At 35.6% G+C, this 17,231-nt stretch overlaps 1 protein-coding gene across 31 annotated transcripts in view; it reads left to right on the top strand.

Annotated features, from left to right (window-relative positions):
- LOC131277270 (zinc finger X-chromosomal protein-like) overlaps positions 1-17,231 on the top strand; it is a 41,270-nt gene that overhangs the window by 9,243 nt on the left and 14,796 nt on the right. For 17 of the 31 annotated variants that reach the window (XM_071213055.1, XM_058292022.2, XM_071213046.1 and 14 more), the window contains 3 exons: positions 1,757-1,825; positions 7,429-7,517; positions 13,836-14,396. In XM_071213055.1, coding sequence (XP_071069156.1) covers positions 7,457-7,517; positions 13,836-14,396 — 622 coding nt within the window. In that variant the 5' untranslated portion in view covers positions 1,757-1,825; positions 7,429-7,456. Of the gene's footprint in view, positions 1-1,741; positions 1,826-7,428; positions 7,518-9,708; positions 9,775-9,862; positions 9,956-13,835; positions 14,397-17,231 lie in introns of those variants that run through there. The other 14 variants (XM_071213069.1, XM_071213053.1, XM_071213064.1 and 11 more) reach the window with 6 other exon arrangements.

The raw sequence follows: 17,231 nt of genomic DNA, 5'->3' as shown, positions 1-17,231 counted from the left end.
GGAGGTATATGCAGGTGTGAATGTGTTGGAATTTTAATTTAGAAAGAATTGACAGTACTTATTTTTCTTATGTATTGAAGATAAGATTGCTTTTCTCTCATATTTGCCTTTTGTTAGTGGGATTTTACTAGGCTGTTAATTTAAGAAAGCTACTAGATTTAAGAAATTAATTTTCTTCTTAATTTTTGAGTTAACACTGTTTGAATTCACATGGGTAATATTTTTTTCAGTTGATACTTTTAGATTTTTCGTATTTTTGGAAGATAAATCAGAGTTGAGCTTATTCAGGACACCAACCAGCAACATTGCTGCAACAAGGGAACCGGTCACTTAGGAAAGGGAAAGCAGCTTCAGGACCTGGGAATTTCGGAGGCAGTTTTATAAAAGAAAGAAGTGGGTTAGGCTCTGGTGTTTGAAACAGTGACCTGTTAGTCTTACAGGAGAGGGTAAGTGTGAGACTTTATTTTTAATTGTGCCAGATACTCTTTAGAGGCTTAATTTGCTTTTGGGGGGTTGGCATCTTAATAGAGACTTGCCAAAGAGGATGTTCCTCACGTAATTCAATGCTGGTTTGGGAAACTTGACTTTTTCTTTAGGTCTGAAAAAAGCCAACAGCCCTTGTAAAATTTTATTTTAATTCCTTTATTTATGCCATTCCCTTATTTAAAGGAGTTTTAACCAAAGACTTTGCTAGCCGTTGATTCACCACTAGTTAACTTCTTGTGTTTTGTGCATTCTCTGTTGTGCCTTCGGTTAGTTTCCCAAAGATTTTTGCAAGACCATTTGAGTATTATTAGTCCTGAAGTCTTAGTTACATCATTTGTTTTAGTGACTGCATGTAGTATAGTATTTAAGGGTCAAGAGACCAGATGAGGAATGTGAATATTATGACTAAAATAATAACATCTGCTTCTATTGAATTATCTCTGAGACAGGGGAACTCAAAACAGAATTTGAAAATAAATCTACTTTGCCAAGGGTTACACATTGGACAGCCGAGTAGCCTTTTTCCTAAGCCAATATACAGTCTACTAAACTTGTTCAGTTTTATTTCTTCAAATATATCTGTTTAGTACAGTGGCTGCTGTCTGAGATAAGAAATGGCTCTCTTGGATCTGTGAATGATGGAAGTGGATATATGTGATTAGTTCTTCATGATAATTAACAATTTCATATTATAATAGGAGTCTGATACAGTAAGTCTCGTGGATTTTCCCAGTATGGCTTTATAGGGGACTAGCTAGTATTTTACCTGTGGGCTGGGTATTATGGCCAAGAAAGAGAGAAGGATTTAGATAATATAGCTAATTTAAGTTTTAAGACCTCATTCCATTTGTTTTCTTCTTTCTTGATGACCGAGGGTAGTAGGGGTAGGGTAGTTAAGCTTTTGGTGGATAGGTAAAATCTTGGAAAGTTATTTGATCATAGTCCTGGTAAAATTGGTGCTTCTAACATTTGAGACAATAGCAGGGGATTCTCCAGGTGGAGAAACCAAAGCTACTCTGGCTTCTATGAGGACAGGAGCCTCAAGGAAAGCTTTTATCCATCTGAAAAAATAGACATAGAATAACAAGGGCATATTTAAATATCTTAGGAGAGAGTAACTATAGAAAGTCCTTCTGAAGATACCTGTTTGTTGAGTTATATGAGCCTCTCCCACTTTTATGGATTTACCAGGGTTGTGCAATTGTCAGGTGGTAATAGGATGTATATTCATTCAACTTCCTTCTTTAACGTCCCTCTCCTTTTTTTGAAGATAAAGCTCTGACCCTTTGCTGATTGCAAGCACTTTAAGGGAAACAGTAGACATTTGGATGTATCTATGGTATGTAATGTTTTTTAAGAGTTACTGAAATTATGACAGATAATGATACTTTGTTTAATAACATTGACATATCCCAAGAAATTTTATATAATCTGAAATATTTGTATTAATAACATTTTGTCTGTACAAATTCAACCATCAGATGATCCTAAAATCCCTTTTAATTTGATACATCTCCCAAGTAACTCATAACACAGCAAATAAACATAACTTTTTAGCATTCTTTTTTTTTTTTTACAAGGTGAAAGAACACAGTCTTTGTGATTTTTCCAGGGGCCCTTTGGAAAATCCCAGAAACAGTTTCTTAAGGATCTATTGGTATCACCTTATTTGATCATTTAACCTGTATAGATTTAGGGAAATCATAACCAAATAGATGAAACCTTGTTATGCTTGTGTTGTACTTAATATTGACAATTCAGAAGACAGAGGTATTTTTATGAAACCTTGATATTGAAAGTATTATAGTTTGTTTTTTAAATTCCTGGAATTTTAGGAATGTTTTATTTATGTAAGTGTTGATTTATCTTTAAGTCAACTTAAATAGAGCCCCCTTAACGGGGGTTATTTACTTATTTGGTAATATCATCCACAGGTAAGAAAAAATCCTACAAATAGCATGTATACATAGACCGAGAACTAACAGCTTAAACATTTTCAGCCATGAGTCAGAAAACTCAAGAAACACAAAGACAGAACAGATATTTAAAAAACAGACTAATTTATATGAAAGAGTTGGTTTTCTGTTTTTGGCGTTTGTGTGTGTGTTTTTTAAAACCGGAATTGTATTGCAGGCAAATGGGGCACATTGAGTTTACTTTTGTTACTTAGGAGTGCTAAAGCCTCCTTCACCATTACTTTTGGAAAAGACCTGTAGGATTTTCTTTGTCCCAATAAGCTTTCCCCTATTTTTCATTTTTTGAGTTTTTTTTTTTCCCCCAGACCCTTTTATTCACTGTGGAAAGAGGGACCTTGTAGGGCCATTTCTTAGTCAGCTTTTGCCATCCAGAATTAAACATGTGAGGTTCTTACCAATATAGGTCATGTAAACTTAAATTGCATGGAGAAGAGAATTCTAAATTTTTCTGTGAGTATTTGCTTGGTCTTTGAATTTAAGGAAATCTTTTATGATAGCTCTAAGTTCTACTTAAGTCCAGGGTTTAAATTTTATAGTTGCCTGCATCCCTGACTTAATGGGAAAGGTGGGACTTTGTCACTGGCATGCCTTTTAGAGTTATACCATTTGTTGTATGTACCAGTAGTTCATTCCTTTTTGTTACTGTATTTGAGTTGTTTCCAGTTTTGGCTATTATAAATAAAACTTCAGTGAACATTTTCATTTGGAGGTATTGTGTAATTTTTTACATAGATATAATTCAGTAGGTGGAGCGAATATTAGCATGTACATGACTGAAGATCAAATTAATGAGCTTAGGAAAATGAGCTCAGGAGTTATCTCAGGAAGCATTAGAAAGACAAAGATGGAAAATCAGTTAATGTAGGGGTTAGATGTTATTACATCATATAATAGAAATGTTAACAAAAGTGAATTGAGAAAATGAAGGGAATTCAGAAACAAAGGTAGAAAATTTCCTTGAGCTCTAGAGAGGTTTAAATTGTTTGATTGAAAGGTATCTTAGGGTCTGAATGAGAGATGGTATGAGCTTATTAAGAGTGAGACCAGTGATAAGAAAGAGGAAGTTAGGAATTTTGAGAGTGTCTAACATTGAGCATTTAATGGCTAAAGTGGAAAAAAACTGAATAGAACCATTTAGTTTCAGAGATTAGCTATCTGGAGAAATGAGTGTCACCCTTGAATAATGACAAAATAATTGGAAAAGAAGGGCTGCTTAAAAGGAAAGATTATTAAAAAGTTTTAAACATAAGTTAAATTTTTACAAATTATAATTTCCATGGCTTCTATGTTCTCTCTTTTCTGTGTAATAGGTTACTTTTTTTGCTCTTCCCCAACTTGAGTGATCTTTTCTAACATTTATAATACAGGTTTTAGTTTTCTGAGCATGACTTGGGAGGTTGAATGTATTGGGGATAGCAGAATCACAAAAATGATTTTTCTTTGCATATTTAAAAGCATATACTTGGGGGGGGATCAAAGTAATATACCTGCAGTATGTTGAAGTCTAGGCATCAAGAGATATACAAATAAATCATATTCCTTATTAATCTAGGATAAACTGTAATTACTATGCTGTTGAATTGTTATGAGTTCCTTTTTTTTTTTTTTTAATGGAAGAATATTTGTGCAAATTTCCTAGATTTTTCCACAGTGGTTTTTTTCCCCCCTTGTTAATTTTTCAAGCTGAATTCTTCCCAGGAAGTTCATGATTCTTCAGTGTTGAAATTACAGTTTTCAAGGTTATGATCTTTGCACCTAAAAAGGGATTCTTAAACAGAATTTGAGGTGATAGTTTGGGTCCAAAACTAGAATTATTTTGAGGGTAATTGATTAATCAAACTTAACTTATATTAGAGGTTGTTTATCTAATTTTTTATGAATTTTTTATTCTCTATATTTTTCTTTTGTCTTCAGATTCCGTGATATCTGGTCTTGGTTCCAGTGCAAAGATACAGGCAATTTCAGTTAAATATCAGAGAGCATGTTCTTTCATCTTTACTTCTTACACAAGCTTAGGAACTTTTCTGAGTATATTGCATTTTAAGAATATGGATTAATTCTAATTGTTGCAGGAAATTAGCAGTTGCAATCTAGAAATACAACTAAAATAATGATTTGAAAGTGCAGAACATGGAGTTTGTAGTGGTTGGGTCTATTTCAATTGCTCTAGTAATGAAATAGAGGGGAAGACATCCAGTGAGGTGTGTTGTTGGACTAAGAGTGCTTACTTTACTGAATAGAATAGGTGGGCAGTCTTTCTTTAGGCCACACTATATATAAGGAAATGCATATGATGTAAAATTTTGGTTAATCCTTAATATTTGAGATATTTGTATGAACAGTTGTCTTTGAGTAGAGCTTTAGTGTGAATTCAGCAGTTAATTTCATGCCATTTAATCACTTTCCTGCATTTGAAAATATTTACTTATTCCTGAGAGGATGTTAGGCATAGCTTCACTTGTTCAGAGAACTCAGCTTCCAAAAAACTCCCAAGATCCCAAATGCCAGAGAAGAATGTTAAGGAGCCATAGAAGACTTGTTTGAAGAATAGCATGCTATCCCCTTAAACTACAAGGAATAACAGCAAGTAACTCTTATTAGGGTAATGTGTTAATAATGTACAACACTGATTATTGGATAACTGGACAAGTTTGCTGAGCAGGAGAGTTCCATGATCAAAGCAGTGCTTTAAAATATATCTGCCTGCAGACTACAGGAATGTCTCAATACTTCACACCAGCTCTTACCTGTATAGAGTTCCTGGTAAATTTGTTTATAAGAGTGGTAGAAAGGAGTAAAGCCAGGGAACAGGAAATAATGGAAATGTGAGTGAAGTATGACAGTTGGAATAAAAAGAAAGTGAGAGATAATTATGTAGAAGGAGCTAACCTGTTTTTATAACCTGAGTGAATGTGAGCATGAAGGAAGGAAACAGCTGTAGTGATCTTGTCAGTCAGAAAATAGCTGAACCTCTTCCACATGATAATAGACAGCAGATACTGTGATAGAACTTGAAGGACTCCAGTGAGTAGGTGAATTTGGGAATTGTCTCAGTGAAGTGATAGGTAAAACATGGGAAATGATGAAGTAGGAGAGAGGAAGGCTGAGTACACAACCTTGGGCAACTTGAGGGAGAGATAGAGTAGCCTTTGGTTAGCAAGGTGAAAGTAGAACAAGGATGTCACAGAACTGAGGAAGGAGAGAATTTAAATATTACGGGAATTGTCTGTCAAACTAAAGGAAAAAAGCCAACGAGGGATGAATACTTGAAGAAAGGAAAGTTATTCTGCAGGATAAACTTTATTACAGCTAATGGGATTGAGTTTATGAAGGGTGTTGAAGGATACTTAAATATCTTAGTGAATCACATTTTTTACCTCCTTAATTGACTCAATGTCATGTAGTTTTATTTCATTGTGCTTAGAGGATTAATTTGCATTTATCCTCTTATTTATATTGTTAAAATGGGGAAATGGTTATATAGCCAGAGATATAGTATTGGAGGAAGGAAGCAATAACAACTTAATTAGAGCAGGTACATTTTCAAGTTTTTATTAACATACCCATATGTTAATGAAGACATTATGGATTTTTTCCATAAAAGCAGTCTGAGTGAAGGCATGAAACAAACCTTATGGGGTATGTTTTTTTCCAAGGCCTTATGGAAACTTTGGGTGTTTGTTTTAGCTGGTATGTGTGTTTATGCAGTAGGGGTGCGAGTGAAAATGAATGAATGAAAGTATGGAAATAATGGTAAATGGTAGTTTTTGTGGCCTGATCTTAAAGGATCACCACCCAAAGAACTTAAACTTTTTTGAGACAGCAGGGAGCCATTAAACATCATTGAAAAGAGGATTGGAATCATACTACTTTTGCTTTAGAAAATCCATTCGTTTCTACATTATTTGAAATTTTAGCCAGAAGCATGTGTTATTCAAATCATTACCTCAAAATGATAAAGATAAAAGAAGCTACATCTAACAGTGTTGTTAGAAAGTGAGACTGGGGAAAAGAAGAGAGATTTAGGAAAGTCCTTGGCCTCAGATAAACCTCTCCTTCCTCCCTGCACCTTTTTCCCTGCTTGTGCATATTCTGATTACTTGGTGTTCTTTGAAATTTAATTTTTTTTCCTTGGTAAATCATTTTTTTCCTCCTACAAAACTAAAGTTGGAAAATGACCTACTTCATTTATTCCATTCATAAAGCTAACAGAAGAGGGGTAGGGAGCTATTATTCTTTGTTCATATTTCCAGATTATTTTAGGGATTGGGAATTTGATTATATTGTGCTCAAAGATGAATTTGCGTTTACTATTTTATAGTTAGTGCCAGTTGAGCTGTGGCTGGGAGAGTGGAAATACACTGAGAGAATTTTCTCTAACCAGTAATGCAGTTGAGGGGCCATTGTTCACTAAGCCAAAATCTTGAGGGTTTGCCATAACTATGATAACTGTGGAATTTTACCATTTTTAATTTATTAGTATTAAAATTAGAAATGTTTTAAGTCTAGTGATATAAAAAAATATCTTGTTGGAACTCCCTAATAAACTAAAGAATATTAAAGTTGAATCTTAAATCACCAGACTGCAGGTGAAAAGGAAGCAAGAGGGAATCTTTTGGGTGCAGGAAATGTTCTGTTACTTATTCTACATACTGGTAATACAAGTCTATACTTAACGTAAATATTGATTAGTTGAAACACTTAAGAGTTGTGCATCTATATAAGTAATACCTTAATTTAAAAAATAAACAGCAAAATCTGAAACACTTGTTTACTCACCATCAACCTGCTTGATTTATTTATCCATTCTTGTTAAATAGGTACCCATCCCTCACTGGAAATCAGTTATTTCCCTTTTACTTTACTTCGATAGGCTTTTAGTAAAGAAAAAGCTTGAATATTTCAGAAATGTAAATATCATGAATGTAAAAAATTAATGTTTGGTGTACTTTATTCCCTGGTTTAGGAGCTGTGACTAATGAGAATTAAAGGCCATGGATGAAGATGAACTTGAATTGCAGCCACAAGAGCCAAACTCATTATTTGAAGGAATAGGTATTATTATTTCTTGGGTTATTCCTCTTCCTGTCTCCCAAATTTGGAGTTGCTTATCAGGAGGATGAACTGATCAGATACTGACTTATATTTAGTTATCTGTCACAATTCCATAGCCAGCTCTTACATTCTTATCAGTAATACCATCGTATCAAAATCTTACTGTTACCTTCATTTCTCATTTTTTCCAGTTTTATGGCTGAGTCCTCTTGGATCGCCCTTTGAAAATGTTTCTTATTTAATCTGCTTCTAATAGTTTTCTATTACTGCTGTAATTCACTTTCAAAAAGTAGTGACTTAAAACAACGCATTATATCTCAGTTCTGTAAGATCAGTAGTTCAGGTACAGCATAGTTCATTTGAGTTCAATGCTTAGAATTTCATAAGGCCAAAATCAAGGTTTGGGCAGAGCTATGTTCCTCTCTAGAGTCTCTAAAAAAGAACCTACTTCCAGGCTTTTTCAGATTTTAAGCCAAATTCCTACTTGAAGTTGTAGGGAAGGATGACCAAGGCCATTTTTTGCTTCCAGGTGCTATCTGCATTCCCTCATTCTCCACCAGCATCAGGTTGAGTCTCTTTCATTCTATGTATCTCTGTGATTTCCCGTTCTGCCACATATCTCTGACTCCAGTAGAGTAACTTCACTCCTTTTGAGAGCATTTCAATCTCATCCAGCCAATCCAGGATAATCTATTTAAGATCTTTTTTTTTTTTTTAAGATTTATTTTTTATTTATTTAATTCCCCTCCCCTCCCCCGGTTGTCTGTTTTCTGTGTCTTTTTGCTGCGTCTTGTTTCTTTTTCTGCTTCTGTTGTCGTCAGCGGCACGGGAAGTGTGGGTGGCGCCATTCCTCGGCAGCCTGCTCCCTCCTTCGCGCTTGGCGGCTCTCCTTATGGGTGCACTCCTTGTGCGTGGGGCTCGCCTACGCGGGGGACACCCCTGTATAGCACAACACTCCTTGCACGCATCAGTACTGCGCATGGGCCAGCTCCACATGGGTCAAGGAGGCCCGGGGCTTGAACTGCGGACCTCCCATGTGGTAGACGAATGCCCTAACCACTGGGCCAAAGTCCGTTTCCCTATTTAAGATCTTTAGCTTAATTATATCTACATAGTTTTGCGTGTATATTATGAAAAATATTTAAATATTATGAAAAATATTTAAAAGATCCAGGGATTAGGAAATGGAATTTTGCAGGAACCATTCTGCTAACTGCAGTTCGCATTTTTGCCCCATCACATTTGTGTCCCTCCTGAATGAATAATACTTTGATCCACTCCCCAGGCTCAGAATCCAAAGATTAATCAGCAGAAAAGCCTCAGATGTCATCTACATCAAATGAAGATGTTGCTTTGGGTATTGTTCATTAAGGATAATTCCTGTAGTACAGAATTCTTCTTCATCTTTGAACCTGTAAAACCAAAGAAACAAATTACTTGCTTTCAAAATGGCAGTGGTATAATTTTAGACATTCTGGTTCAAACAGAGAAATGGATTCACCAGCCCAAACAAGTTTTGAAATCTATCTGGACAAATTCCACTAAATTTCAAGGCTTGGGAATAATTCTCTGCTACTCCATCATCTGAATCATCCTTGTTTTTTTAAAGGATGTTAACATTGTATTAACTAGCTTTTTATCAACAGCAGTTTTATCAACCTGCTTATTGCCTTTAGAAATTTGGAAATCATTCTTTCATAATGAACTTTCTATCCAAGTTAGTAGTGTTTCTGCTGCTATAATTTCTCAAGAATTTTGTGGGTTCCCTTGTGTATGTCATAAGGATTTGCTGCCTTAGACAAGAGGTTTGAGCCACATTATCTTTCTCAAATAATTCTCTTATTTTGATTTATGCAACACCCTGATTATGGTAGCTTAGGTATTCTTTAAGTCAATGTAGGATTTCTCTCTTACGCTCCTCCTTTTTTGAGTCCTCACTAGCAGAGTTATTAATATCCATGTCTACTAACAGTATTTTCAAGGGAAACTAGAGTTTTCCATCTGCTCCTTAAAATTCTTCCAACTTTTTTTACCCATCTCTAATTACAAAACTACTTCATATTTTTAGGTTCTTGCTATAGCAGCTCTCCACTCTCTACTACCAAAATCTATATTAATATATCTGCTGCTGTGTTAAACAATACAACAAACCTTAGCAGCCTGAAACAACAAAATTATTTGTCTCTTCTAGACAGGTCAGAAGTCTAGCATGGCATGGCTGGGATTCATATGGCTGAAACCAAAGTGTGTGAGGCAGGTTTGTGATTTTTTTTTCCCAGAGAACTTTGGGGATGAATCTGTTTCCAAGCACATTCAATTTATTAGCCAAATTCTGTTCCTTGCAGTTGAGGAACTGCATTTTCCATTTCCTTGCTGTCAGTCTGGATACTAATCTTGGTTCTTTGAGGATATCCACATTTCTTCGCATCTTCTATGAGGTATGAAGTGAATCCCTGTCATTCGTCTCTTTGACTTATCCTTCTGCAGCAATTCTTTGGCTCCAGGAATAGAAAAAGTTTAAACCTTAATTACATATTACATAATGCAAAGTCCATGTTGCAAATGTTGTAATGCAGCATACGCATAGATTCCAGGGATTGGACTATGGACATCTTTAGCAGGGGTATTCTGCCTACCACATTGCTCCTCTTCATGCTAGTTGTACCACTTTGCCCAGGCTCTCTCTCTTCTTCATCTATAACTAGAAAACTAGTTTTCCTTTCTCTCTTAATCTACCACAACAATCAGTGTATTTGTCTTGAAGTAATGTGTGGACTTTATCATCTCTCTTCGCCGTTACTTACCAGGTAAATTATAAATCCATGACCTCTACAATCTAACTTTAACGTGCTTTTATAACTCTCTCTCTCTCACAAGTTCACGAAAGGAGCTTTTTGCTTTAGACATATTGAATCTTACTTCACCCCCAAACTGTACAAGGGAAGTTGTATTTATGAATTTTTAATAGAAAAAAAATTATCACTATTTCATATTGTCCATGGCTCCCAAGTACATACTACTATAAATTGGTTGAAATAGATTTCAGAATTAGTATGGTTAATATATTACATAACCATTATTATAAATTAAAATATTAATGATCTTTGAGTTTTAAATGATCAGGTTGCTATCTGTTACAGAGCTTAGTAAGTAACAGAGAAATAATAAGTTTTTTGGAAAATGAAATTCCTTAATCCTGAATGTGTGTGTGTATTTCTTAACTTCGGATAATCTTTTAACTCATTTGGAAATTTGTTGCATAATAGTTAAATGTATAAGTTACACTTCTTTCATTGGAGCAGGGTTAAGTATAATTAATGTGCTTGAAAAAGGCGCTAAGTCTTGGGGAAGATTTACGGTATTTATAAACTTAATATTGCTACAGCAAGCATTGGGAAATGACTGACTGATAGATTAAAGGGCAGTTGCAATTTAGTCCTGCTTGTTTACACTTATGGTATTTGTTTCTCTTTGAGCAAGTCACTTAATCTGCCAGTACCTCTGTATTCATGTCGTAATAATAATGAATGCTCTCATTACAGTTTTACAGAACACTTCCCAATTATTACCATTTGATCATCACAGCAGTCCTGTGAGGTATCCCTGGCAGATGATAATGTCCTCATTTTACTGATGAGGAAACTGCAACTCAGAGGTTAAATGACTTGCCAAGGTCACAAAACTATTAAGTGTCCAAATCTTGCTCTCTAATTTAGACCTTTTAACTAGTCTTACCACCAAGTTCTTTCATACTCATATCTGAAACTGAGATTACACTGAACATACTTGATGTCATTGCAGTGAATTTTGCAAATTTGGAACACAAGTAAGTGTAAACATTTTGTAGAAGTATTAGAAATACAAAATGTAAAAGTGTTTTCATATAAAAATGAAAGTTAAATATATTTTCCTTATTTCCGTTTGTAATTAAAATATGTATTCACTGATTTTAATGACTTTCTACAATGTTTAATATTCTTTGGTCCTTGTTGTTCATTTTTGTTTATTGAGAAGGCCATGTGTTTTTTGAGGTCCTCTGAGTGATACATTGTAATCAACTTAGGTACATGATCCAAATTATAACCAGAGGCATAACTTGACTGAAGATTTTTTTTTTTTTTTTATTTTATTGACTTTGTAATAATATTACATTAAAAATATACATGTGAGGTCCCATTCAACCCCCCCCCACCTCTCCCCCCCCCCTCTCCCCCCCCCCCAGCAACACTCGTTCCCATCATCATGACACATCCATTGGATTTGGTGAGTACATCTTTGGGCACCTCTGCACCTCATAGTCAATGGTCCACATCATGGCCCACACTCTCCTCCATTCCATCCAGTGGGCCCTGCGAGGATTTACAATGTCCGGTGATCGCCTCTGAAGCACCATCCAGGGCAGCTCCATGTCCCAAAGCCTCCACCTCTCATCTCTTCCTGCCTTTCCCCACACCCATCAGCCACCATGTCCACTTTTCCCAATCCAATGCCACCTCTTCTATGTGGACATTGGATTGGTTGTGTCCATTGCACCTCTATGTCAAGAGGAGGCTCAGATTACACATGGATGCTGGATGCAATCCTCCCACTCTCAGTTGCAATCACTCTAGGCTCCATGGTGTGGTGGTTGTCCTTCTTCACCTCCATCTTAGCTGAGTGTGGTAAGTCCAATAAATCATATTGTAGGTGCTGGAGTCTGTTGAGGCTCAGGACCTGGCTATCACATTGTCAGTCCAGAGATTCAAATCCCCTAAATATATCTTAAACCCCAACGTTAACTGCACCTCCAGCACATTAGCATGAAAGTCTTATGAAGGAAGATCCCATCTGAGTCCAGATTCATCACACATAAACACCAGTTCCAAAAAGGGGCCATCTGACCTGGTAGTTAACCCCATCGGCCATGACCATAACTCCCATGGGTCTCTTTAGCCCTCGAAGGAACCGATATCTGGGGGTTGTATCTGCTTTATCTGTCTCTCTGACTCTGCTCAGTTGTGCATGAGGGCAATCCTTCTGCCAGCCTCCAGACTCTTTTTTAGAAACTCGTAGCCATATAAACTCATTTCTCCTTTCCATTTCCCCCTTACTTTAGTTCAAACAGCATTTTAAAGTCATGTTATTTTATGTAGACAGGGATATTCTGCTGATCCACTTGACTGAAGATTTTTTAACATGACTTTAAAAATTTGAGCTGCTTTTTTCTGAACTTGGAGGCAAGAGTCTGGATTTTTAAAATTTTATCTTTGTATTTTTGGTTAAGATATATAAATTATGTTCCTGTTTTATGGCATTTATTCATAATGTTTACTGAGCACCATAACGTGTGCAAATTGTGTGATCTTGGTTAAGTCATTTAATCTCACTGGCTTTGATTGATTCAGTGCTCTACCTTCATTCCTTAACTGCAGAGTGGACAAGATTAAACTTTTTTACATTCAGAGAAAGTCCTTCAGGGTTTGAATGCTTGGCAGGCAGCAGGGGAATTAGGGAAGAGCTAGGCATCATGGTGGAATTGTGGCAGGCATCCCAAAATAACTTCAGGCTTCTCTGATCTAGGAGAGCTAGCTGCTTTTATTCATTTTAACAGCAGAGTTCCTTACCAATTTTCTTTGTTCTTTAAATATGTTCCTTAAATATAAAGTGTAAGCCACTTTTTTTATCTGTTTTTTTGAAACATTCTAATGAAGCATACAATCCATCCAACGATCCCACCCTTTTTTATTATTTATATCTTGATCCTTTAAGTCCTAATTTCAAAGGATAATGTCTCATTTCATAAATGGAAGGTAATGGTGGGATACTGCATCAAAACAAAGGGATAAAATTAGAAGGTGAAAGAAAAAAAATGAAGGGAGAAAATAAATATGTGGGCATAAGGGAAAGAAGAAAAATGATCAATTGAGGAGAGGGATATTGGGAAAGAAGGAAAAAATGAAACATGAAGGAAAATAGTATGTTCAGTTTTTGAAATTGTTTATCTGTTACTTGTTATTGATTTCAGTAGCTTGGGAAATGTTTGATGCTGATGTTCGGCAGTTGTTTTTTTCTATGAATATTTTTCTTCTGATTGTCTCAAGTTTTTTGTTTTCCTTGTTTTTTCTTGTTAATTGAGTAGGGATGAATTTTAAAAGTTCTTGGGTTAAAAGTATCTAGTTCTAATATGAATCGAAAATAGGTTCTTTTGTTTCTTTAATCTCTTTTCATGTTGGAAAAAAACTAGTCTGTTTTCCTTGTAGAAATTGAATAAACTTTATGAGTTTGAAATAGTCATCCATGCTTACCTGAAATTTGTCATTTTTATTTTTATTTTTTAAGGCGCTGATGCTACACACATGGATGGTGATCAAATTGTTGTGGAAGTTCAAGAAACTGTTTTTGTTTCAGATGTTGTGGATTCAGACATAACTGTGCATAATTTTGTTCCTGATGACCCAGACTCTGTTGTAATCCAAGATGTTATTGAGGATGTTGTTATAGAGGATGTTCAGTGCTCAGATATCTTAGAAGAAGCAGATGTATCTGAAAATGTCATCATTCCTGAGCAGGTGCTGGATCCAAGTGTCACTGAAGAAGTTTCATTAGCACAGTGCACAGTCCCAGACGACGTTTTAACTTCTGACATTACTTCAACCTCATTGTCTGTGCCAGAACATGTCTTGACAAGTGACTCTCTACATGTTCCTGATGTTGGACATGTTGAACATGTGATTCATGATAATGTAGAAATGGTCACTGATCCTCTAACAACTGAAATAGTTTCAGAAGAAGTATTGGTAGCAGACTGTGCCTCTGAAGCAGTTATAGATGCCACTGGGATCCCTGTTGACCAGCAAGATGATGACAAAGGCAGCTGTGAGGACTACCTTATGATATCCTGTAAGTTGGGGATAAATTGTTTCTGAAAAATAGTTTTGAATGCTGACTTTAAAAAAAAAAATGCATCAGGGCTAAAATTTCCTTGACTTAAAATGTGGTGAAATTAAGGGGAACTCTTATAAACCTACCTGTGTTGTTTCAGGTTGACTCTTGACAGATAAGCCAAAATTAAAATAGTATGAAGAGTTGTTTCTATGTAAGGATGAAACAGAAAAATGGGATTTCTTCAGTGTAGAAAGATAGAGGTTGAAAGGAATAGAATTTTAAGAAAGCATAAAAGCATCTTTGGTCTTTGTCATTCAGTCATTTCTGTATGTTTTTTCTTTCATCTCCACCATTGTCCCTTTTCTTTATAAAGTACTGATCATATTTGGAATGCAATCATTTGAATGCTGTGAAATAAAACAGCCATGTGAAAGATCAGATACAGCTAATTTAGGTAGAATTTGATAAAAAATTTAATACTGTGGTTTATGCTCTTTTTACTGTCCCTTGTGGAATGCTCTTTTTTTTTTTTCCTTTTTTAAATTATGTTTACCACTTACTACAGAATATAAGTTCTACGTTACTTAAATCCCTGAATGGGTGTTTTTAATATTTGACTTCCAGTTTAGGGATGTTCTCAGTATTATTATCATCAGTATTATTGAGGTTCAACTTTATAGACCGGTCTCATTGTCTACCTGCTGGTTTAAATAGCTTTGTTATCCTAATACTTACTGATTTTATTCTCTTTAAGGTCTGTAACTTAATATATTTAGGTCCTTAAGAAAAATAATATATGATTGTTGTCCTAGGTTTGTAATCTAGTTTGAAAGAAAAGGTGCAGGAGATGCTTATAAGTATTTGATAATACAATCCTGAATATCCTTAAAAGGTCAATTTATTTGCAGATTTCAGTTTTCATGGCATTTTCCTTATTTCTGCCACTCAGGAAAGAAAACTTAACTCTAATGCTATATTGTAATGCTAAAACTTTTCTGTTTAGCATTGACACACGGTTTTTAACCATATGGAGAAATTATGGCCTGATTTTCTGCATGACTGAGAAAGCTGAAATGGTAGTATCTTTGAATTGCAGTGATACATTTATTCAACATCAATAGATGAAAGAATATAAACATACATTAAGTACTGTTCTCTTAAAAAACTACAGTAAATGGTTCTTTTAAATTTATTGAAGTGTATCACTCATACATAAACAAATGTACAGTAATAGTTGTGAATTTACAAAACAAAACATAGATAGCATCATGCAGGGCTCTCATACCTCACCCTACCACCAGTATCTTGCATTGTTATGATTTTTTTTTTAAAGAGTTACCTATTTAATTCCTCTCCCTCCCCCGGTTGTCTGCTCTCTGTGTCCATTCGCTGCATCTTATTTCCTTGTCCGCTTCTGTTGTCATCAGCGGCACAGGAAGTGTGGGCAGCGCCATTCCTAGTCACGCTGCACTTTTCTTTCGCGCTGGGAGGCTCTCCCTACGGGCGCACTTCCTGTGCGTGGGGCTCCCCCTGGAGCAGCACTCCCTGCGCGCATCAGCACCGCCCATGGGCCAGCTCCACACGGGTCAAGGAGGCCCGGGGTTTGAACCGCGGACCTCCCATGCGGTAGTCGGACGCCCTAACCACTGGGCCAAGTCCATTTCCCATGTTATGAAATATTTTAAACTCATTAAAGAGCATCCTCAAGATACTTTTACTAACCAAAGTATTTTGCCTTTGATGTATTTTCCCCCAACCTACTTTATTATTATTTTTATTTTATATCATTCATACATGAACATATATAAACAATAAATAAGTGTAAAAGTTAACATTCACAGCAAACATGCATGACATCATACAGGAATCCCATCCATCATCCCACTACCAAAACCTTGCATTGTTGTGAGACATTTGTTAGAAAGTATGAAAGTATGTCATCAAAACCTTACTATTAACTACAGTTCATATCCTAGATTTGGTGTGTTTTTCACCCAACCTCCATGTTGTTATTTTTTAACAAGTGTTTTTATTACATAAGTTGTGAATTTACAAAACAGTCATGATGTGTGCAGAATTCCCATACAACATCCCTCTGTCAACACACCATACCATAGTAGAACATTTGTTACAGATTATGAGTAATATCATCAGACTATTACTTCTAACCATGGTCTGTAGCATACATTCGGCATATTTTTTCCTATTCCCCCATAATGAACACAGTATATCTTTGGCATAGGTGCATGAAAATTACAGTATTGCTTTAACCACAGTCCATAAGTCACTGCAGTTATATTATTCCCATATGTTTCCACATTCCCACTATCCTGCAGTAGTGATGTACATCTGCTCTAACTCACAAATGACATTCTTGAATCTGTACCATCAATTCTCATTTACCTCTATTTACTGTGTTACTCAGTCCCTAGATTATATCTAGCTTTCTTTCATTTGACATTCACATCCCTAAACTACCCTTTCCAGCCACATTCCTAATTATAAACAGCTATTACTCACTATAGTATTTTATTTACCATCAACTCTATACATTTTCACACTTTTACCGTAAAGTTAATTAAAACTTCTACATATATTAAGCATCAGTAGTCCATCTCAGTCCTCCTTTATCTCACCTTTAAGAATTCACCATCTCCTGCCAGGGCTTGAAGATATTTACCTATGTATCCTTCTAGAATGTTCATGGTTTTTATATTTAGGTCTTTGATCCATTTTGAATTTAACTTTTGTATAAGGTGTGAGATAAGGGTTCTTTTCTTTCTTTTGACTATGAATATCCAGTTCTCTCAGCTGGATGGGTTTGACAAACTCGTCAAAAATTACTTGACC

Source organism: Dasypus novemcinctus, chromosome X (genome assembly GCF_030445035.2).
Source record: "Dasypus novemcinctus isolate mDasNov1 chromosome X, mDasNov1.1.hap2, whole genome shotgun sequence".
NCBI lineage: Eukaryota > Metazoa > Chordata > Mammalia > Cingulata > Dasypodidae > Dasypus > Dasypus novemcinctus.
The sequence above is the reverse complement of the archived record's forward strand: the minus strand, read 5'-3'. Positions and strand labels throughout refer to the sequence as shown.